This window comes from Mchenga conophoros, linkage group LG10 (genome assembly GCF_057382185.1).
Source record: "Mchenga conophoros isolate Kocher_MC1m ecotype Shallow Benthic linkage group LG10, M_conophoros_male_GT1.1, whole genome shotgun sequence".
NCBI lineage: Eukaryota > Metazoa > Chordata > Actinopteri > Cichliformes > Cichlidae > Mchenga > Mchenga conophoros.
In genome coordinates, this window is record NC_140535.1 from 31496799 (window position 1) to 31519065 (window position 22267).

A 22267-nucleotide genomic window follows, 5' to 3' on the forward strand; every position below is an offset into this window, starting at 1 on the left:
TTATACATACATTTATACAGCGCTTTTACGTTTCCACACACCCCGATGGATTAATTAGGGTCAGTATCCAGGATTATACTGTCAACCTTTCTCTCAGAAGATGACCTACTGAGTGTAAAAAGAATAAATACATGGTGCTGGAAATGAGCAGAATAGGTCCCCTTTAAGATATTTAGCCACTGTTTTTGAAGGCACTAAAACTTTAGATTTTAATTCCCTAAATAAATACTAAACCTCTATCTTGCATCAGAGGTAGGCAAGGTTAATGTTAGTGTGATTCATAAGGTTCAATGTTTCTTGCTGACTAAGGTGAATTAAAGATAGACCTATTTTAGTACGAGGTGCTCCTATAGAACTTATGTGGTGTAGGGACAGCACCTGGTCTACTGCAATTCTTACAAATGTAGACATCTTTTCATGTATTTGTGGCTCAAAGGTGTGTTTCAAAAAAGATCAAATTACATAAAGAAACTATAAATAAAAAGGCCTGCAGGTAAACACCAATTATATTTAAATATATATATATAACTAACTATTAATCCTAAATGGTGTACCATAATAATACCACTCAAGGTCACCATCACAGAGAGAAGGGTTTCCAGCACACCTGCTTAGCCGCACAGGTGTCTCCAATTATTGTGGCTGATTAGGCCTGTGCTCAGGTTGAAGGTTTAAGCTAATGGCAAAGCTTCGTGAACCAAAATAACTGGGTGTGTCCTGCGATGTTAAATTTCCACTGTGTTATAGCCAACATCAGGTAATGGAGGTGCTTTTAAAACAATCCTTTCCTGTTCACAGATTTGTGAAGTATAGATGTGGGAAAAGCATCGAAAGCTAGTTTGTGATGCACTACTCAAGGTTGAAACTGATTGTAAACGAAGTTTAATTTCTGTATTTCATCCTTTCATAGCTTTGAAATGTTTTCAAATGGGGGTCAATTTTGCCTTGGATCTAACCAGAAAAAGCAATGTGAGCTGAGTTTTTATTGTGCCGTTTATGATGCCGCTGTGCTCAAAAAGCCAGTGTTTCAGGCTGGCATAAGTAGCATATTTGTGTGAGGAAACTGAGCCGAAAACAGACTGAAATCGTTCCAACTGGTGGTGTGCAACTTAAGAGTCTGTAAATGTTTTAGTTTCACCGGCCCAAAGAAGTGCGAGCCAACTCGGGAGTGTAACAAAGATGTCAATCAAGCGCAGTCCTCAGAAGGTGTCTGATTGGGAAAGGGAAGCGAAAACGACGCTTAATCTAAAGTTCATCCTGCTAGAAGAATTATATGCAAGTCATTGAGGGTAGAGTGTTTTGGTTTTTTTGTCCCTTTTCATGGAAAGGCACGGCACCTTGCTGTAAGTCTGGGTGTGGTTTGATAGATGTTATCTAACATTTCCTTCCAGCAGCAGACAATCCTTTTTTCTTTTTTTCCTAAGTTCTCCAAAGTTAAAAGTTGAAAATCGAGTCGGCTGTAACACCTTAAACTTAAACATCTAAAGAGGTTTGATTTTTACTCGGATAAAACCTTTTTATTGGAGTAAGAAAGGGTATATGTGACATAAGGAAACTGATAAAGAACCAGGGAAACTTTGACCAGAAGCTTCACTTTCTGGTCAGTTTAACAGAACTTCAACTATGTTAAAACTGTATTTTACTAAAGAAAAATTAAAGTAGATTTCGACTACAGTAATTTCAACTGAGTTGGCACGATGCTGTCTTCATACTGCACATCTGTTTAAATGCTCTTTAAAAAGTTCACGTCACAGCTGAGGTAAATGGGAAAGGTAAGCAGTGAAATCGCATATCAGACATGGATGGGATGTCTACTTTTTCCCCCTCAGCTAATTTCTCCAAACACCAACAGCTGATAGTTTCACTCCAGTCAGCTGTTTTCAAAAACAAACTTTAACGTGTGTCTACAAGAAAGCAGCTGAGGTTAAAACGACAAGAAAATAACACACTAATGTCCAAATTAAACGCTCGCTGTTTGGATACATGCAACCACTGATTTAGAGTACCGAGCGCTGTTTTAAAACTGGGTGTAATTATAGGACTGCTAGTGATTTCTGTTAAAGTTAACTGCGGCGCAGTGCCTGTGTGTCGAGGCTGGTATGAAAGTCGACAACGCTGTTAGTTATTCAAATCCTTTGGCTGAAAGTTGAAATGTGTAGCTTCCTTTCTTACACTTGCTAATGCGGCTAGCTGGCTTTGTTGTATTAGCTGGGTAACCTTCTGGTAAGTGATAGCGTTAAAAAGAAATATGGGGGATAATTTGCCAAGCAGACAGACGCTGCATCCCAGTCATAAACAGAGGCTAGCTTTCCGCTCGCAAGGTTAAAGGGAGGAGTCCCTGAAACCTGCTAACTATCGGTAACCTTTCTCCGCTACTTACCATATGTCTAACTAATAATCGCTGGCTAATTAGCTAACGGTAGCATTAGAGCGTTGAGCTAGCAGTGCGGCGCTAGCTCCCTTTATGCTAGCTAGCGCTAGCACTTTCCTTTCATCTCCTCCCCCAGTCCCGAAATTAGGTTATAATCTGTAATTTCTAAATGCACAATCACAAAAGCCGCAAGCTTTGCGAGGGCGCAGAACGTAACTCCTCAATAATGTCAAAACGGACATCGAAATCTCACCTTAATTAGCGATTAAATAGCCTTGTTGCTGCTGTCAATCCCGGAATAGGTTTATTCCCCCGTTTTAATCCATCAGAAACGCTCACAATTCCCATCCACAATGTAGCTGTGCCATCTGCTAAAACATCGTAATCCGGATCATCACAACGACGACTTCGAGCTCACGTCCCGTTGTCTGCTATTTGTGTATTTTTTTTTCTTAGTTTTATGTCTGTTTTTTCCCCTTAACAGAGCAGGGTGTCCCTTTCCCCTTTCTTTGTTCTGTAATCCAGTAAAATTGAAACTCATTCGCCTCCTGCTAATCCCAGCCCAACTCAACAACAGCATCTATTGGCTGCAATTTACATACAGGATTAACGGAGCAACCTCTGGAAAAACCCTCAGAGAGCAAAATGTACACGGAAAGGAGAATGTCCTTAAAAAATAATAATAGTGAAACGCGCATATATTTTATTTAGACTGTGGCTATTTAAATCACCGTCTGCCACTTGACAGCAACTTCACACATTACTTTGTGTTTTAAGAAATCCTTCATAGACTGCGTAGGTGCTTTGATGCGATAGCTGCGCAGTATCCAAAGTATTTTTAGGATTAGGATCTGTCCAAAGTGGATCTACGGCAGCTACATGGATCTTGTGGCCATGGAAGTTATGCCATAGCTGCAGTGATTGCCCAAAATAGCTCATGTCTGTTTGATATAGGGTAAAGTTCAGATCCTAGAGAAGAGGTGCTTTTCTTTTTTACATTTCCATGCAGGTGTGGAAATATATGAATATTTAAAAATAAGAAAAAGTTTCTAGATTCTGACAAAATGTTTTAACCAGAATTAAAATGTAGTGCTTAAACCTCAATATGTAAAGTTTTTCTGCTTCTCTAGCTCCACTGTGATCTGCATATGTAATATATTGTAGAAGTTGAACTGAATTTATAAACTATAATCCCAGTCTTGGCCATCTGTTATGTAAATAGTTGTGAATGTTTAATTAGTCTTAAAAAAGTCAGTTTTACTATGACCTTTTAACAGCTGTCGTAAGGTCGTTGGCTTCACTTTAGCTTTAGAATTGATTTTTAAAATTTGAGCTCGTATTTTTGTTTTGCTCCACGGTCCGAGACATCAATATCGCTCTGATTGCCAGTAAGCTACGACCCAGCTTGACCCCTCGGGTCAGCAGGATCAGGTTATTTCATGAGTCACAACAAATGGTAATGAAACCCGTTTTAGGTTTTATGCCTTGCAAAGTCTTGTTAGGTGCACTGGACCATTAGAAGTTTAAAAGTAGAAACATGCCTGTTTAGCCATTAGCTGTTAGTCTATAGTTGCTGGTTTTAAACGTAATTGTTCCCAATTTCTGCTTGTTTTCATTTTTGTTTTAGTTTCATTGGACTACTGATGATCTTACTTCATTTTATTTCTACGGTGTTTATTAATGTTAAGTTATATATATTTTTTACACTTATTTGTTTTATGGGTAATATTATTTACATCCAGCTTTATCTGATTTTAGTAAAAAAAAAAAGGATTGTGCTAGAATGTCTGTTATAGCTTATGCTTTGAAACATGCTATATAAATAGCTGCACTATATTTAATGTAAAGAAAAAAGGAACCAAGTAAATCCAAGTGTAACTTTTTACTTGGTTCCTTATTTATTTATTTTTTTAAAACACACAATAAATTGATTGGTTACTTTATTATATTAAATATAAATAAAACTGTTCATATGGCTTTATTAATATTTAACGTAATAAATGGTGAAACTTAGGTTTACTTGGTTTTTTTTTTTTTTGATGCACTGGTTACTTTATTACATTAAATAGACATCAGCATGCAATCATTTAACTTGTCCAACCGTCTTAATACCAAGTTTAGTTATACGTGCCCCGTAAACTAACATTAGCTTGATATCCCATCTGTGAGGAAAAGGGAACGTTTCTTTTAAAAGTACTTGGATCATTAAATTTTAATCATAAGTTATTTACATTAAATCCATTGCAATCTCACTAGTTTCAGTTACTTTCCCCTCTTAACTGCTGTGTTCAACTCTGTTTCACCAAGAGCAAAAATGACATCTGTGCCTCATCTATGCTGTGCTTTTACAAATAAGTCACTTCTTACTTATTCAAAATGTCACCTGCATAACCAATCAGCCCTCTAGCAGAAACTGGGACATGTGGATAAGCCCTGACATTTGCCAAGGCCAACAAATAAAACTGATATATCTGGAGGCTAGAAATCTAGAGATTGTAAATTAGTGTGCAGCGTCTGGATGTCTCATCTCCACCGTGTGGCAACTTTTCCCTCATGAAGGATTTATTGCCATCTTTTCTCGCTGATATCACTGCGTTTTATTTAATGACAAATATTTAGCCATGCACATTATGGTTGTTGGCTGAATCTCCTAAACCGCCGAGCCCCTAAATCCGACACCACCGCTTTAAACCAGCTCTGCAGAAATATTCCGATCTGCTGCGCTTGGTCTCAAAAACAAACATGCTGAAAGTCGTATAAGCATGAAAGGGTGTGAAATAAAACACCAGCAGCCCTTGCCTGCATTGTTAATATTTAATGACTCAATCTCCAAAACCATCGCAGCAATACTCCAAAGGGTATGAACCCTCCAGCTGTAAAGGCCATGTACAATATCCAGTGGAAAATTCAGGTTTTATTTGAGCTGACCAGTACCTGCCCTGCATGTGTTCTCAGGGGACACTACTCAAGCCTTTCTGCACACCCCCACCCCACCTCTGTGTAGTGTCTCCTGTGAAGCAATAGCAACCTGTGACCAACTACAAACAGGATCCCCCCTTAGTTCAGTTTGACAAATGGATAAAAACAATATTTGGAAGACTTAAGAGTATAAATGTTAGAGGCAAATGAAATCCGGATGATTTCGATCCAGGGAAGGACGAACGTAACTTCCCACATTCCCACACTGCTGTTTGGGTTTTAGCTCCTGGGAAAGCCCTTCAGAAGACTTCAGAAAGGGTCAGTAAAGAAATCCAGGGCCATTACAATAGGCTCACACTGTATTTTGTACCATATATAGTAAATTAACACAAAGCCACCGATCAGAGAAAGATGTATTGATGCGCGGTCAGACAGTTTTAGACAATGAAAAAGTCTGAAATGGTTCACTGTATTTGTACTACAAATGTCCTGCAACGTCTCCCAGGTTCAGTCTGCACAATGAGTCCACTGATGTGTAAATGGCTGAAAAGCTTAACAAACACCTTAAGGGAGGATTGGTAGTAACATCATCACCATCAGTCCTGTAACAGATGACGCTCTTCATGTGTGTTGGCGAGGGAGGGCGGGGTCTTCCAAGACGGGAAGAGGTTGATTTTGTATTTTATCCTTGGATCAGAAATGACCGTTAAAAGAGCTCCAGTCAACATTTAAACGACCACACTGAACCTAACTTTGTGCTCATCGTGCTTCTACCAGTAGACGTACATTAAGGCGCTTTGGGACCAAATGGTTCTGAGGAGCTGCCTGAGAACTTCATAACTTCAAGGGTGTTTTTCCTGTTTGCTGCAAACAAATGTTGACCAGGCGGTGGCTGTAGAGGAATAGAAATGATCCCACTGTTCGGTAAAGCACGTCCTTCACTGTCCTTATATTCTGTTTACATTGGGCTTATTACACTTTTCCTTATGTATATACTGTTATCATGGTGACTGCTCATATTAAACATGGCCAAGCTTTCAAACGCTCAGGTCAACATCCAGCACTGTGCTGGATCAGTACATACTCGGTCTGCAGACAGGACAGCATTGCTTTGTACTATTCTTCCACCTTCTCTGTCATCTTCTCCTATATTGCAACAAACTGTTGCTTTTGTATTTGTTCAGTGCTCATGTTCCTTTTAAAAACACAAAGTTGAAAAGTGACTGTAAAAACTGGTTATTTTCACAAAGTTGGTAGCAGAGATGCTATTACTATAGTGTAATGTTGTAGTTACTATGGCGAGTGCCCTGAGATGACTTGTTTTGATCTGGTGCAGTGTAACTAAAATTGAGTTCAAATAATTCTGGATTAAGGGTAATGTTTGCTACCAATCCTCATCAGATATCAAGCAAGGTGAGACACGAGTCAAACTTCCTTTAAAATAAAAACAAAATCAGGCCATCAGCTCACGTACAGCAGACAGGATTATTACAAAGCCAAGGAGCAAAATAAAAGTAATAAATAAAACAAAGCGACTGAGACCCAGTTTTTCTTCTCGTCGTCCATCAGTCTTTTTGCTTTCTTCGTCAAAATTCAGCGCAGTCATTCAGACTTCAGCGAATGACAAAACTTCAAATTTTCTAACTAATGTAAAGCATCAAAAGTTGCCACACTGCCAGTTCTCAGCAGTTGTTGAGCTGATAATCTCTTCACGTCCATATCTCTTTTTTTATTTTTTCCTGTTTAAAGTACTTTTAAGTGGTCTTCATGATTGGCTAATAGGTGCTTTCTGTAACAACACATATATTCACTTGAGACAGAGATTCGCTGTTTTGGTATTAACTGTAAACTGAAATGTTTCAGGCGTCCACCGCAGCATCGGGAGACACGTCGGACCAAACTTTGACGTTTCAGGTGTACTTCAGCACGTCCCAGTTCACTCGGGGTCACGTCAGCGTCCCACTCTCATCGCTTCTGCTCATATCAGTGTTGTTCCTAGGGAAGGAAACGTAAAGCATGTCTTCCTTAAAATGTATTATTTTTATTATTAAATCAATGACTGAAAAAAGCAAAAGGAAAGAATACCAACATCTTGAGCGCTGTGTGACTCCTGGTGGTGAATTCCATTAGCCGAATTTGCACCGTGGACCTGGAAAACAGTCAGAAATGATCATTTTAGTCCTGTTCTTGGCCTGATTGGACATTAGAAGACCTGTTCAGGTGACCTGGGTTTTAACATCTTAAAACAGTCTTAATAGCTACCATTTGTAGGAGACTGATGGGATTTGGTACCAGAAACGTTCTGGTTCTGGCTGCATGCATGCAGTCTAGGTGGGGATTGAAAGCGTGATTGCATTTGCTGCCTGCAGAGGCCTTTCTGTGGAGTGTTTGCACGTACTCCCTATGTCTGCCTGGGTTTATTCCCCAAACACAAACTAGCTGTAGTATGGATATGTGATTGTGTGGTTGCATGTTTCTCCATCTTGTTTTTTTTTTTAAAAATTTACCGGGCTTTTTTCTGGATTCTTCCGCATGGCCTGGACCAGCTGGTCGACTTGTTGGTTGTGCTCTAAGGCGTTCCTCAGGGCTTCCTCAGTGCTGAGCAGCCGTTGGCGCAGACGGGTCACCTCCGAGTCCAGAGCCGAGGGGTCTAGCATCGAGTACCGCCGGTGGTCAGGGGAGGATCGTTCCCGACCCTGAAAGAACCGCACAAGCTAACTGGTAAGTAAGTTAAATCATCCAAACTGTATTAGGTTTATGGGTTTTGTATATATTTCTTTTGTTTTTAACGCACTTCAAGTACTTTGTAGTGAAACAAGTGCAAAGAGCAGGCTTCTATTACCCATTTTACAGGATTTACATCATGTAGTTTACATGAAACTTTATACATGTGTTTAAATCGTTATAATCTGTTACTCTAATGTAGATAAAGTCATAATAAAATGAATCGATAATACTCAAACCAATCTATTCTTTAAATAGCTCTATTATTATCACTTTAACATTCAGAGCAATCTATTGACTTTGAAGGAGAGGTCAGAGGTCAAATGTGACATATTTTAGACAGTACTCTGTGGACACGACATAAGTCAGATCCAGATCAAGCTGAAGTATGGATTAGGTCCTAAATCAATCCATTAGTGGGTGAGCAAATTATTTTCCAGGAAATTATTATAAAAGAAATGAGGTTAAAATTGACTTTTTGTGGAGAAGGTACACATGTAAGCATGAGTGTTACCTTATTTAAGATTCCCAAATGCTTTAATGTATTTGATAAACAAAAGTGTACATTATGCCCATCTTATAAAAAATGTTAAAAATTAAAAAGTTATGTTATGTATTTATAATTATAACTTTCCTTTAGAAGGAAAAGCCTCTGTAGCAGGTGCCATAAATGCTTAATACATATTTGTAACTGAATTTAACTGCAGGAAAAAACCCAAAGTGCACAAAGTTTAAAAACTGTTTTGCTTTTACAAAATAAAATAACAGCATGTTTGCTAGTTAGAATCGCTCACCTGAAAAAACAGCTCTAATACTTTCTGTTGCCCTTGAGTAGGCTGATCAATTTGTGAAAACAGTCCATTGTTATAAGTTCAGTTTTGAACATGAAATCTCAAGCAGGCAAGTGACTGTATTTCAGTGCAAATTACCAAACTATTTCTTTACCTGACAGAAAGTCTGGTGTCTTTATTTTAAATGAAAGATTAAACCTTCAGTGTTAAATGATCTTTCCAGGGAAAGTTGAGCATGCTCAAAATCCAAATTTATAAAACAGACTGAAATTGAGGCAATTTCAGTATGAAAGCTGGTTACTTCCAGAAATAATGCTGTAAAGTCATTCATGCGAGATAATGAAATGGGAATAAAGTAAACATACTAACAAAGCAAACTTCTCCTCATCATCATCATCGTGAACCCAAAACCGTCTTTACAGCAGACCAACATGGACTGAAAAGCACCTGAGAATCTAGGGTATGTTCACACTAGGGCTGTGACCAAAATCTCATATCCCTTCCCAGATGCCTTAATGCCCACCTACACCCTGGGCCATCTGACCTCAGGAAATCACATGATAGGGTGGAGCCAGGTTTCCCAATGAGCTCACCTGAAACCCTGGCTGATTGTGACCTACACCCGTTTTCACACCTTGGCTCATGTGATTAGGTAGAGGATCATTAGGAGGTCTATTGTCCCTCGTGGGGGGGAAACTCCCACAGGGCTTAAATCTGGGACTGTCCACCATTTGACACTAGAACTGAAGAAGCTTCTCGGATGAGAGGTGAAACGTCTTCAAGCAACTTAAAGAAGTCCAGACGCTTTTCTTTCTAAGCTCCTTAGACTACAATGACCTGGATGACTGAGAACCTTCACCGACATCCCGATTTTTCTCGTCCATGTCAGAATTTTCATAACGAAACCATGTCCATGCTACAGAGGTAGCCCCTCGTTTAGGACTAAGGATTTGTTTTGACTGGTCTTTCTGTTTGGAACTACCTGGTTCTGCCTGATCTTTACTGGCCATGCTGGTATTCTCTGTGCCTGCATCCACGTGGTGACTGTAAACGCCATTTATAGTTACTACTTGTATTCATTTGAGGTAATTTGTTTGCTGCATATTCTGAAATTTGAGGTTTGAGAATAATGTAGTTTGTCGTCATTTCAGTTTATTTTGAAAAACCTCAACAGGATCTTCAGCTTTATTGTGAAAGGTTTATGTGGAAAATAATCAAGTTTTACCATCATTGTTACTGTCATATCGAACAGCCCTAGCTCACACTGTATACACTGATAAAATTCTTTATCAGAAAACTAGAAACCAGCGAGTTTATTGTCAGTAAATTATCATCCAGGTTATCTTAAGTAAGGCTTTTCAACCAATGTTTATATTTCATATGCTAAAAGAAATGTGTGCTTCATAGTTGGGACCACTGAACCTGTGAAAACAAATGTATAATCACACAAATCACAGGCCAGGCTTATCAAGGTGCTGATTCTCCTGTATTTCTAAACTTAGTTTTTAACATTAATTTAAATAACAAAAAAGAAAAGCCTCAAAATGTGGGACCGACATATGGTTTAGTGTTGTCCAATCATTCCACGGTGCTTTGTTCTCACCAGTAAAAGCAGTTTTTCTCGCAGCGTCTTGATGTCATCCTGAAGTTTCTGCTCCTTGACCTTCCACTCAGCCTTGTGGACCTCTCGGCTCAGGTCTTTGTCCATATCCCGGGAATGACGATGTGATTCCAGGAGTAACACCCTCAGCTCATTCAGACTCCTGTGATTTAAAAAAAAACCACACACACACAGAGGGGAAAAGTTGCTTTGTGTCTGTGTTTCTGGTTTCCTGACCTGCAGAAATGCAGTAAGAACTGGACTCTTCAGAGGTGGTAAAAGCACCACAGTTTCCCTGTCAAGGATTATATGAATCACTCGCTTTGCTCAGACCCTGCTCAAAGATCATTATTATCCAAAAGCAATCACAATATGTGAATATGTCAGGCAGACAGGCCGGTGGGAATAGCGTAGGCGGCACTGCTCCTGCTACTTACTCCAAGTATACATCATCTTAAGTACACTGGCTGTTTGCCGACATACTTGCATCAGTAAACCACATTTACACCGGGGAACAGTTTTCTGTACCTTTGCACTGCATGCTAGCCAAAGGTTTTAGCAACTTTAACATGTTTCCTGCACTCGTGGAAATATTTCATCTCAACAAAACAGTGTTATTTTCATCTTTCTAAGAAGCGCTCCGGGTGTTTTCTCTGTAAGAACATCTTTTCTGTCTGGTCTAATCGATACATTAACAGATTATGTGCTGTGGTGTAACGTGAGTCTGTTGCTAAGAGGTGTGGCAGGTTTTATGAGGTGAGAGATGCATCATTATATCAAAAGTCTGTTCAAAGCCTGTTTTAAAATGAGTGGAAGCAGGGCTGTGGAATTAATCTAATTTTATTTTCAATTACAATTTTGGCCTCCAGTGATCATTAAAACAATTACAAAACTATTACTGCGCCACATTTCGCTTCACCAAGGCGCTCCCGTTTTATCTTTCACTGCAACCCCCTTTTTCCCCAAATTCTACCAAGCTGTGACAGACTTAGTTCAGTTTATTTTTTAAATAAGTTAAATTCTAATCAACATACAAAGACATCTACTTATAAAGGAAAACTTTTTAAAGGGTTTATTAAAATTTTGATTTAATTAAGTCTATCAATGATCTGAATATTGACCAAAATAATTAGAATTTTTCCCATTAATTAAAAAGTCAATTTCATGAAAAGTTGCTTGAATTTTTCATGATTAAAGGAAAGTCCTCCATGATTACTGACAAAACACCTCAGTCACCACAACTGTGTGTGTGTGTGTGTGTGTGTGTGTGTGTGTGTGTGTGTGTGTCTTTGACCCAGGTGGGCTGCTCTGAGTACTTCAGAAGCTGCTGATCTACTACTCTACTTTTCCTCGACTACCAACTGTAGGGTTTACAAAGAATCCGTGAAGTGAGCAGCAGTTCTCTGGGTGAAAATGCTTTGTTGATATCAGAGCTCAAAGTTAAATGGCCTGACCACCTGAAGGTGTTAGGTGGGCAACGGTAACTCAAATAACCACTTGTCACAATCAAGTCAAACAGAAGAGCATCTCTGAACACATCGTGCTTTAAACCTTGAAGCAGATGAGCTACAGCAGCAGAGGACCACACTGGGTCCCACTCAGCCTACTTTTGCACAGGCTCACTAAAATTAGAAAAACGCTGCTTGGTCTGTTCTGAGTTTCGATTTCTGCTGTGACATTCAGATACATATCCATCCTGCATGCTACCATCAGGTTGCTGATGTTGGTATGACAGAGTGGACTCTTTGGGTCCCTACTGTTGCTGATCATGTCATTCCCTTCATGACTGTACCGATTACCCCTGTCGTGCAGCGGGCACCATGCCCCAAACCTCAAATCATCTCAAACTGCTTTCTTAAACTTGACACTGATTTCACTGGGATGTGGTGGGATTGTATCATGAATGTGCAGCCAACAAATCTGCAGCAGCTTTGTGATGCTATCATGAACCGAAAGTCTCTGAGCAATGTTTCCAGCACCTTGTTGAATCTGTGCCATGAATAATTAAAGGACGTCTGAAGGCAAAAGATCCAACCTGGTGCTAGAAAGGTGTTCCTAAAGAAGTGGCAGGCGAGTGTATGTCACATGCTGAAATACCAGCTTTATCACTGAGGACCCTAATGTATACCCAACTCTAATTAATTAGTGCGGTGGTTCACTAACATCATAATCATGAATAATGTAGGGACTGCATAATGTCAGAATAATGGAAAACAACTTTTTCAACAGCGCTGCAGAAAAACACATTTTCTGAATGGCTTAATGAACAAAGGAGCGACCCTGCGCCTCTGCAACGATGCACTGGCTGCCTTTTACACTTGGGTGGTTAAATTATGACCATATTAAGCAGAGTGGGGGTTTTTTTTTTTTTTTTTTTTTGGACAGTGTGCACTAAAGGACTTGGATGTTTTGCAACTCTACCAGACTCTTCAGTATAGAGAGGTGGCCATCTGGCAGGTCTTTGTTGGAGATGAAACCTCAGCCAGCTGCTCTCAGTGACTTCAGGCACCGCTTTAAAGGAGGTGCGGAGGGGCCGTATGTGCTGGCACAAAGTCAGATATTTTCATAAAGCTTCTGACAGAAGCACGAGCAGTCATCCATCACTTTAGAGCTGCGTCGGTGTTTCTGCTTTATCACTCGGTCGAATGATGGTGTGAAATGTAAAAAAGGTCTGCGATTCATTACAGACATTTTTTGTTACTCAGGTGAAAAATAAAAATCTTTGGGGGGTGTGTGTGTGTGTGTGTGTGTGTGTGTGTGTGTGTGTGTGTGTGTGCGCGCACACACTGGTGTCATCCTTCGCTGCTGTTATTGAGAAAGTGCTGAGGCAGAATGTCAAATCAATACAGTCTCCGTGTCAAATTACCTCTCCTTCTTCAGCAGCTCCTGGCTGATGCTCACTAGCTGCCCAGAGGCATCATGGGATTTCTTGGTCATGGACTCTAGCTCTGCCTCCATGCGCGTCTTCTCCTTGGCCAGGGCTTCGGCTCTCTTCTCCCCGCTGCGAACTTTGCCCTCCAGCGCTAAAAACAAATCGATAGTTTGCAACACTAGTTATTAATAACTTTAACACAGCTGTGCTAATCAGAACTGTGATCATAAAGAACTTACTATTTTCAATTAATGCTATAAATGCATTTTAAATCAGATCAGGCGATCACATTTGGGAAGGATTCTGACAAATTTCTATATGCTCACTTTTAATTCTATGCCTGCAACGAGCTTCAAAAAAGAGGCACGTTTACCTCTCTATTTCATCAGCTCTTCTTTTAACACTGCTCTTTTATAACTCTGAAGCTTTTTTCCCACTTTTGTTCAGTGCAACTCGTTCAGCTCAACAGTATTTTTTTTTTATTTCAATATATAGTAGGTTTTCAGTAGTTGCCATTATGGTGATCAGGTGAATGAGGGACAAACAGCTTATTTCTGTGAGACGTTTAATGACACTGGGAGGGAGTCAGAAATCCTGATATCCAGGCTCGTGTCATAAAAAACTCTGTGAATCACCATAAACCAGCTTTCTCCATCAGGTAAGTAGTTTCCCAGTCTTTTTTGTGAAATTCTACTGAAATGCTGAACTCTTGCGTTTCTGTGTGGGGGTGGCTCACAACTTCTTGGGTGTAGCCTTGGCAGCAAATGAGCTGCCCTCCCTGCTTTGCTCACAGCTGTTTGATTAAAAACAAGATGAAAATGCGTTTCATAGCTGAATGTTGAAGTTGCAAAAGCTACAGTCGAAAAACATGCGTTAATCATCTCAATATAGCGGTGATGGACAAAGATGTTTCAGTTTAGAAAGTGACGAATGTTGTTCTTAAAACGTTTATATGCCCACGCAGTTCATTTCAAATAATGCTGCACTTGAGATGTCTGCCATTTCTATTCATCTCTGAAACACCCCACGTTTTTCTCCGATGATGCCAAGCGAATAAGATAACAACGCAGGCATTATTATTAGTTCAATTCAATCCAGTTTTATTCACAAAGAGCCAAATCAAGAGGCTCAAGGTGCTTTGTATTGTAAGGTAAAGACACCGCAATAATAGTGTTTTAGATATTTCAGATCTCTCGCTGCTGATGTCATTTCCCCTTACCATCTTCAAAAATCAATTTCTATTTCATTCATAAACAAGTAAAGAAGGTCGTCTTAATATTTGATCTAAACTTTGTGCAGTTTTTGTTTGAAAATTCTTACAGATCAGGGTCATCGGTGATGACCCCAGAGTTTTAAAAAAAGAATAAAAAGAGACGAATACAACTATCCTTCGAGTTTTACATTTTTCTTTTCTCGTTTTAAATTATTTACATTCCTTCTTCAAAGTGTGTCAATTTGATTATCTGAAGTACATAAAGCGTGCGTTTGGGTGCTTTTGATGTGATGAAACTTATCAAAAGATTTCTGGGTGACGATCAAAGAGTGTAACGGTGAAGAACACGTTCCCCCGCGCGATGAACTCGGCGTGACTGTCGGAAAATAAAGCCTCCAGTCGCCGCACAAACATGCATATTTTTTTATTTATTGAGAGAGAGAGCTGACAAGTTCTCAGTTTAAAACCTAAACTTGAAGGAAATGCTGCAGGAAAATATCAAGCTTCGCCTCTCTTTATCCTGAAATGAAACACCTGTACGTGAAAGACACAATGCCTCCGCAGAAACTCAATATTTCAGGATATCTTGTCACGAAAGCGCTGAAAGAACAAAGACGTCGGCGAGCTCGGGAAAAGGGCGCTGCGCGCTTGTTTACCTCCGATTTGTGATTTGAGGGCTTCAACCTGGGAAGTGAGAGTAGAGACTTCTTTTTCCCTTTTCAGCAGCTTCTCCATTGTTTCTGCGGAAAAACAACATAGTAGCCATGAGACGCCTCGCTCACACAACGCGCCGATGATCCAAATTAGTGCAGTGATTTGTGACTGGAGTGCCACAAAGTTTTCCACAGTTTTGTGTTACTTCCTTATCTGTCACTTGGCAGGATACAGTGAAATCCTATGAAGTTATTGGACAGACGCCCTTGTGTACCAGAAGAGCTGCGATTTTCTCGAGCTTTTTAGCCATTAGACGCTTAAGTGAGATTTATGTAACAAGACAGAGGCTTGTGAGGTCTGTATTTATAGACTGTGACTCAGGAAATCTATTTTATTTCACAAAGACATACGCATAATGAGTACTGGTCAGTATTTAGTACCTCGGAATACATTATAACCTCATATATAGGATATTTTAACTTGACATATTTTTAACCAGTTTAGGGAACTGATTTGCTTCCTATTTTGTTATTATAAATACAAGGCCCTTTTGTAACCACTAGCCTTTTAGCTTAGCTTAGCACAAACAGTGGAAATAACTAGTCTGGCTCGCTTCAGCAGAGCAACAAAATCCACATCTCAGCTTTGCTTGTATGTGGAAATGACTGTCTGGTGTTTGTGTCTTCATGTGTTCCCAAAATAACGGGGAAAAAGTGAATCTGAATGACAAAAACTACCAGCGCCTGCTGAGTAGTTGATGCTTAACTCCCAGAAATGTGTCGGACTAGTCAAAAAACAAAGGTGTTTTTATGTTGACAAAAATTACAAGATTAAAAGGGAATTAGTGGTGAAAAGCAGATGGAAGTAGGCCGAAGTGGTCTCTATACAATATTATTTTTACAACACATTCTCAGGAGCAAGGAGGGCGGCATTATTCCTAAAATGTTGAGCTCTTTCTTTAAAGTTGTTACGTCCCTTTTTTCCTGCCAAGCTTTTAAATTTCTTATCTCTCGAGTGCATACATGGGTAATATGACGAGAACAATGGGAAGTAACACTTTGGGAATCACTGGGACGTAAGAACAAGGAGCAAAAAGCACAAACGTGATTAAACTAAGAAAGCAGATCAGCTGAAGTGTGTGTGATTGGTGTGCTTTTTTTCATGAATCTGTAGTCGGGATTAAGATAAACACAAACATACCTTCTATGTTCTGTTTTAGCTTCATCTTCTCATCTGAAATTTCATTATCTTCTATCACCTGAAAGAGGAGAAAGTGTCAGGTGCTGAGTTTGTATCTGAACACTGCAGGTGCCTCTTTCTCCTCAGCCACTCACATTAGCATCATTAGATGTGAAGCGCTCGGCCTGGATGGCCTGGAGCTGGTTGGCCGTCACCCTCAGCTTCTCCTCGAGTTTCTGGATCTCTTCTTGGCTCGCCTCCTGAGCTTTCTGCAGAGCCTGGTAGTCCGTCATCTGCTTCTCTGACAGCTCCAGCCTCTCCCTCAGCTCCTCCGCTCTTTTGTTCTGCTCCATCTGAAGCGTCTCCATATCTGCCAGCCTCTGCTCCGCCTTCTGTAGCTTATCCGTAGCTGCCTCCAGCGCGTGCTTTCCACTTTTGGCTTCCAATTCAGCCCTCCATGTCTGGTTGCCTTGAGCCAGCTGGTCTTTGGCCTCCTGCAGACGAGCGCAGAGGTCCTCTCGTTCCTTTGTCAGGATGGCAGCTTCAATTTTATGTTTGGCCTTGAGGTTCTCCACCTCTAGCTGGTGCTCCATCTTCAGGCTTTCCAGGGTTGCTCTCAGCTCCTGGGTGTCCTGCTCTTGACCTTCTGTAGCGGTATGACTACTGCTCAGTGTTGCCTTTAGTTCCTCCAAGGATCGCTGGTGGTCACTGACTAAAGTGTCAAATTTAGCCTGCAAGAGAAAGGGAGAAAGATCGCTTTTAGGTCATACTTGCTGCATTTGTGAAACGAATCAATTCAAATCATCTAGTAACCATTCAGGGGATAATGCAACCCAAAGATTTAACATGCATGCTTTTAAAAATTTGAATAGTTAACTCTAATCTCATTGTGTGTGATTGTGTCTGGTTGTGCAGACTGCTTGGTGCAGGATCTGCAGTGCTGCAGATGCTCACTGGTCTGTTGTGGTGAAGAGAGAGCTGAACGTGAAGGCAAACCTGTGGATTTATGAGTCACTAAATTGCCAAATGCATTCACTCCTCCATCCAAGTCATTGAATTCAGGTGTTCTAATCACTCCCATGGCCACAGGTGTATAAAATCAAACACATAAGCGTTCACAAACATTTGTGAAAGACTGGGTCGCTCTCAGGAGCTCAGTGAGCGTGCCACTGTGACAGGATGGCACCTGTGCAAGCCCAGTCGTGAAATTTCATCCCTACTAAATATTCCACAGTCAACTGTTAGTGGTATTATAATGAAGTGGAAGTGATTAGGAACGACAAAAACTCAGCCACAAAGTGGTAGGCTAAATAAAATCTCAGAGTGGGTCAATAGATTCTGAGGTGAAGAGCACGCAGAGGTCATCAATTTTCTGCAGTGTCAATCACTACAGACCTCCAAACCTTCAGATTAGCTCAACAACAGTGTGTAGGGAGCATCATCAAATGGGTTTCCATGGCTGATGCAGCTGTGTAAAGCATGCTACCACTGGACTAGAGCAGCAGAGATGCGGTCTCTGGAGTGATGAATCACGCTTCTGCCTAGCAATCCGATGGATGAGTGTAGGTAGGTTTGGTGGTTGCCAGGAGAACAATGCTTGTCTGACTGCAGTGTAAAGTTTGGTGGAGGAGGGATTATGGTGTGTGGTTGGTTTTCAGCAGTTGGACTCGGCCCCTTAGGTCCAGTAAAAAGAACTCTCAATGCTTCAGGATACCAGGACATATTGGATGATTTCATGCTCCCAACTTTGTGGGAACAGTTTGGGGATGGCCCCTTCCTGTTCCAACGTGACCGTGCACTTTTGTGCAAACAAGGTCCTTAAAGACATGGATGAGCAAGTTTAGTGTGGAAGAACTTGACTGGCCTGCACAGGGTCCCGACCTCAACCTGAAAGAAAACCTTTGGGACGAACTAGAGCAAAGACTGTGAGCCAGGTCTTCTTATTCAACATCAGTGTCTGAGCTCACGAATTTGCTTCTGGAAGAATGGTCGGATCTTCCCATAAACACACTAAACCCTGTGGAAAACCTTCCCAGAAGCTTTTATAACTGTAAAGGGTGGGCTGGATTAAGAATGGGATGTCATATGTTCTTGAAGGCAGACGAGCGAATACTTTTGGCAATATAGTCCATGTTTCAGTTTGTGGTCATACTTTACCTACGACCACAAATGCAAGTGTATTTTCACACTGCTTTAAATGCCTGTTTGAATTTCAAGACTTGGTTTCAGGGTTGAAGTTAGAGTTAGGTTTAGGTTAGGCTGCCATGTTTGAATTGGGTGGAATGTACGGATGATGAGATGAGTGAAGAAGGGATGGACACAGAGAGACTTCTCAAATTACATTTTGATGTAACATTCTTATTCTTGTTATAGCCACCCTGATTTACCCTTTTTTTCTTTTTGTAAATCCTTTGAAATTTTGTAAGCAAAACTGAATCCTGCTCTAAATGAAGGATTCCTACAAACACATAACTGCACTGACATGACCACACTACTCTGGCTGACTTGAAGACAGTTATAAAAAACAGAGCAGCGTACCTTCCAGGTGTCCATCATTTCCACGTTTTCCTTGGTAGCCTGTTGAGCTTTCTGTTTCATCTCATTGATCTCCACGTTCTGTTTCTCCACGACAGCCTTCAATGAGTCGATCTCCTGCTGGCTTGCTGCTAAGGCAGTCTCGTACTTCTCTCTGAGCTCGCTGCTCTCCTTGTAGTGCTCCCGGCCCGCTGACAGCAGCTGCTCGCGCAGCAGGAGGGTCTCTGGCTGGGCGTCGGACCCCTGGGCCGCATCAACACGGTCAACTTTCTGCCAGCTTGCATCAGCCCCTTTGAGCTGGACCTGGAGATTCGTGATCTCGGCTCTCCTGAGGCTGAGCTCCTCCTCCAACTGCATGATGCGGCTCTTCTCTTCAACTGTAGTTTGCTGATGAGAAAGAAAGCAAGAACCCAGCACTGCTTTTGAAAGTTTTTTTTTTTTTTTTTTTTTCCTAAGGAGAAACATGTTCTTTCTATAAAGTAATTGTATTTACTACAACAGGTGGAAGACCCTGCAACAGACTGTCATTCCAAAGAAACAAAGGTGACGTGACGAAGAGCGGAAATCAGCCCATAAGAAAAGGAAAACAGAGAAATCTATGCAGGTCCTGGAGATGACCAAGTGCATTGCAGAGGATTTACAGTACAAACATGTGACATAAAGTATGTGGACAGCAACAGATTGTTCAACAGTTTGGCTCCCAGTGAAGATGCTACAATGACTCTCAGAGTATTTTTTTCTCATTGGTATTTTTTGAAAAAGTTATAACACATAACTGCAAACAAAGTTTGGATGTGTGCATACAGGGTGTAATTTGTTGGGATTTACTGCTGCTAAAACATGCAGCCAGCGAGGATGATGTCCTAACTAATTTGCCATTAAATGAAAAACCATATCTGATTTCAATCTGGCCTATTTCGCTTTCAGTCTCAACTCTTTGGATAGCGCTGGACCACGTCCAGTGTGGCTGCAAATTTTAAAATGCTCTGCTCTAACTACTCAGACCGGTGCACATGCTGTATGTGAAAACGTGTCAAATCAGCCGCCCATCAACTTGAATTTTATTTTGTGGAAGAGGCGAAGCAGATTTAGAGATTAGGACGGATGATGCACGAATTTTGCATTGGTGTGGGCTGCGTGCAAGAAGACAATGCATGAGGTGCGCCTCCCTTCAGGTCGTTTATGCTGAACGTTCTCCCTCAGACACGTCGGGAAGTTATAGTAATACCCTGCAACAAAATCAAAAGAACAAACACGTCCCGGTCACGTTCCCAACCTGATGTGATGCTTTCAGGCTTGGATACTGCAGAGTGTTCAGCTGAAAACTGCTGCTGGTTGGACCAGGCTGATCTGTGTAAGAGGTTGAGGTCCATGGTTAAACTGTACATGTGTAAATCCAGGTGACGAGAACGTGACACTAAAAACTCCAGCTGTGCCTAAACCTTGAAGGGGTGATGGGCCAAATTTAAATCTGGTATGACCTTCGATTTTTATTTATTTCGTTATTTTTTTTATTTTATTTTTCCAGCTTAGGCCCAGAAGTTTATCACCCCACCTCTTTACTAAGAATTCTGTACCAAGCTACCCGGCACCACCTGGTAGACTTATGCAACTAACTGGTGAACACAGGAGAACATTTAGTGTCTAATCCTAAAATAAAAACTACTTTCAGCTGCTCCCTTGTCACATGGAGTCACCACAGCAGGTAGCAGCTGTTGTTTAGTTTGGCAGAGTTTACGCGGGATGCCCCTCCTGACCAAACGGCGATTTTTGTGTCTGGTGTCTGGAATGGAACCAGTGACCTTTTACTTGTTTACTTTTTAAAACCTTAAGGTTTTAGTTGTATCACTTAATATTTAGGAAGATATCCTTGATTTTTAGAGGGTTAGGTTTGTTCTTTTTTTTTTTTATATACTTCCACTTGCCTCACTGAAAAGTATCTATTGGTTCAACCACTTTTTTGTGGCAAACATTTTCAGGAGTTGGTGAAAACAAAAATTAAGTCCAAAACAGAGCAAATATCGGCAAGACTTATAAATAAGCCAACTGAGGGCTATTCCTTTCATTTAACTTCTTAAAGAACTCTGACGAAGCTTCATGTTCTTATTTGGGTGCAGATAGCTTCACAGAGCTGCCTGGAGCAGCACAGTCGCTCGGGGCTAAACTGGCATTTTGTCAGAAATAACACGAAGCCAACATACAGCAGAGGAAAAACACATTACACAAAGACAGAATGGAGGTTAACTCCCTATCCTGCTGAGGGCATTTGAGATTTTCACTCTTACAACATAAATATGAGTGATGCAACACCCACAAGTTCCTCAAGATTCCCATTAATATTACCGGTAAGATGTCTGGTAACTTTAATGATGATGAATATCAAAGCAGGAAACTGTGGAACATGTGGACATAAAATCTTGATGTATGAAAATACTGTTGGGAACTTTGTGTTAATATATTTATTTAGTGTAATTAATATAGGTGAAATATCTTTAATAAATTAGGCTGGGGCATTAGCGAGCGTTGCTTATTAATGAATCTGCCAATAGTCGCTCTGTTTTTAATCATTTTTCTGTCTCCGACCAACTCCGTCAGGAAAGACTGGGCTTTTTAAAAGTGCTGAACACAGTTTGCCATCAGTAGCTGACACACCCGTCTACTTATCAGAACTTACTTCTCTAATAATAGCTGCCTTGCTCTGCTTGAGGCATAGAGGACAGACAGCTGGGTAATAATTCTGTGTGGGTTATGCAACCACTTGCAAGGTCATTGAATCTGTTGTTTATATTAAAATATTGACTAAGAGAGCTTTAAGTCTTCTACAGTTGGCGGATGGATTTTGCCATCCCTTTTTTCCCCTTTCCCTGGCTGTTCACAACTGCAGTCACTCGTAATTTTAGAGGAACACCATCAAAACACTGGCACCGGTCAGGGTTTGCATTTCACTCGGGATCAAAGTCCAAATAAACCATCAGAATTATTACGCTGCCCTCATAATAACGCGGAAAGCCTGCACTTAAATGCTAAAGCCATTGTATCATTTCCATCCAAAATAATTAAAGCGAGGAGCCAAAAGGATCAACTTGTCGCTGTCCAAACATTTGTGGAGCTCAGTGTGCAAAAACCAAAGGTGGAAAATGAAAGGAGAGCGCAGCCATTCTCTGATCTTCTAGAAGCAGCCAAGCAAATATAATACAGCAAACCTCAACAGTGACATATGCACAGCTGCAAACATCCTCCACACATTTGTTTCCAATCAGAATGAAAAAGAAAAACAGCCAAAAAAAACTGAGATTAAGATGGAGGACCTGCTGCACAGTGCACAGATGTTAATTTCAACCCAGATCCCAGCTGACCAGACCAGAGTTACTAGCTGATTCACACCAGAGACGCTGCCTGAGTAGCATTC

General features: G+C 40.7%; 2 protein-coding genes and 1 long non-coding RNA gene across 8 annotated transcripts in view; 1 reads left to right on the plus strand and 2 right to left on the minus strand.

Annotated features, from left to right (window-relative positions):
* gtf2ird1 (GTF2I repeat domain containing 1) overlaps positions 1 to 2962 on the minus strand; it is a 43780-nt gene extending 40818 nt beyond the window's left edge. For 2 of the 3 annotated variants that reach the window (XM_085289816.1, XM_085289815.1), the window contains exon 1: positions 2625 to 2961. The gene's annotated coding sequence lies outside the window, so the exon portion shown is untranslated. Of the gene's footprint in view, positions 1 to 2624 lie in introns of all 3 variants that reach the window. The other variant, XM_085289817.1, reaches the window with a different exon arrangement.
* On the plus strand, positions 606 to 21245 carry LOC146566222 (uncharacterized). 2 transcript variants are annotated; one of them, XR_014894190.1, is made up of 3 exons: positions 606 to 757; positions 7837 to 8011; positions 19360 to 21245. It is a non-coding gene; the product is annotated as an uncharacterized LOC146566222 (long non-coding RNA). The 2 variants fall into 2 exon arrangements; XR_014894191.1 differs by lacking the exon at positions 606 to 757 and adding an exon at positions 2093 to 2223.
* Positions 5172 to 22267, minus strand: part of clip2 (CAP-GLY domain containing linker protein 2) — a 51940-nt gene continuing 34844 nt past the window's right edge. For all 3 annotated transcript variants that reach the window (XM_085289811.1, XM_085289812.1, XM_085289813.1), the window contains 9 exons: positions 18862 to 19245; positions 16479 to 17054; positions 16345 to 16402; positions 15147 to 15230; positions 13272 to 13428; positions 10409 to 10568; positions 7798 to 7986; positions 7380 to 7439; positions 5172 to 7285 (listed from right to left, as the gene is read on the minus strand). In XM_085289811.1, coding sequence (XP_085145937.1) covers positions 7274 to 7285; positions 7380 to 7439; positions 7798 to 7986; positions 10409 to 10568; positions 13272 to 13428; positions 15147 to 15230; positions 16345 to 16402; positions 16479 to 17054; positions 18862 to 19245 — 1680 coding nt within the window. In that variant the 3' untranslated portion in view covers positions 5172 to 7273. The remainder of the gene's footprint in view (positions 7286 to 7379; positions 7440 to 7797; positions 7987 to 10408; positions 10569 to 13271; positions 13429 to 15146; positions 15231 to 16344; positions 16403 to 16478; positions 17055 to 18861; positions 19246 to 22267) is intronic.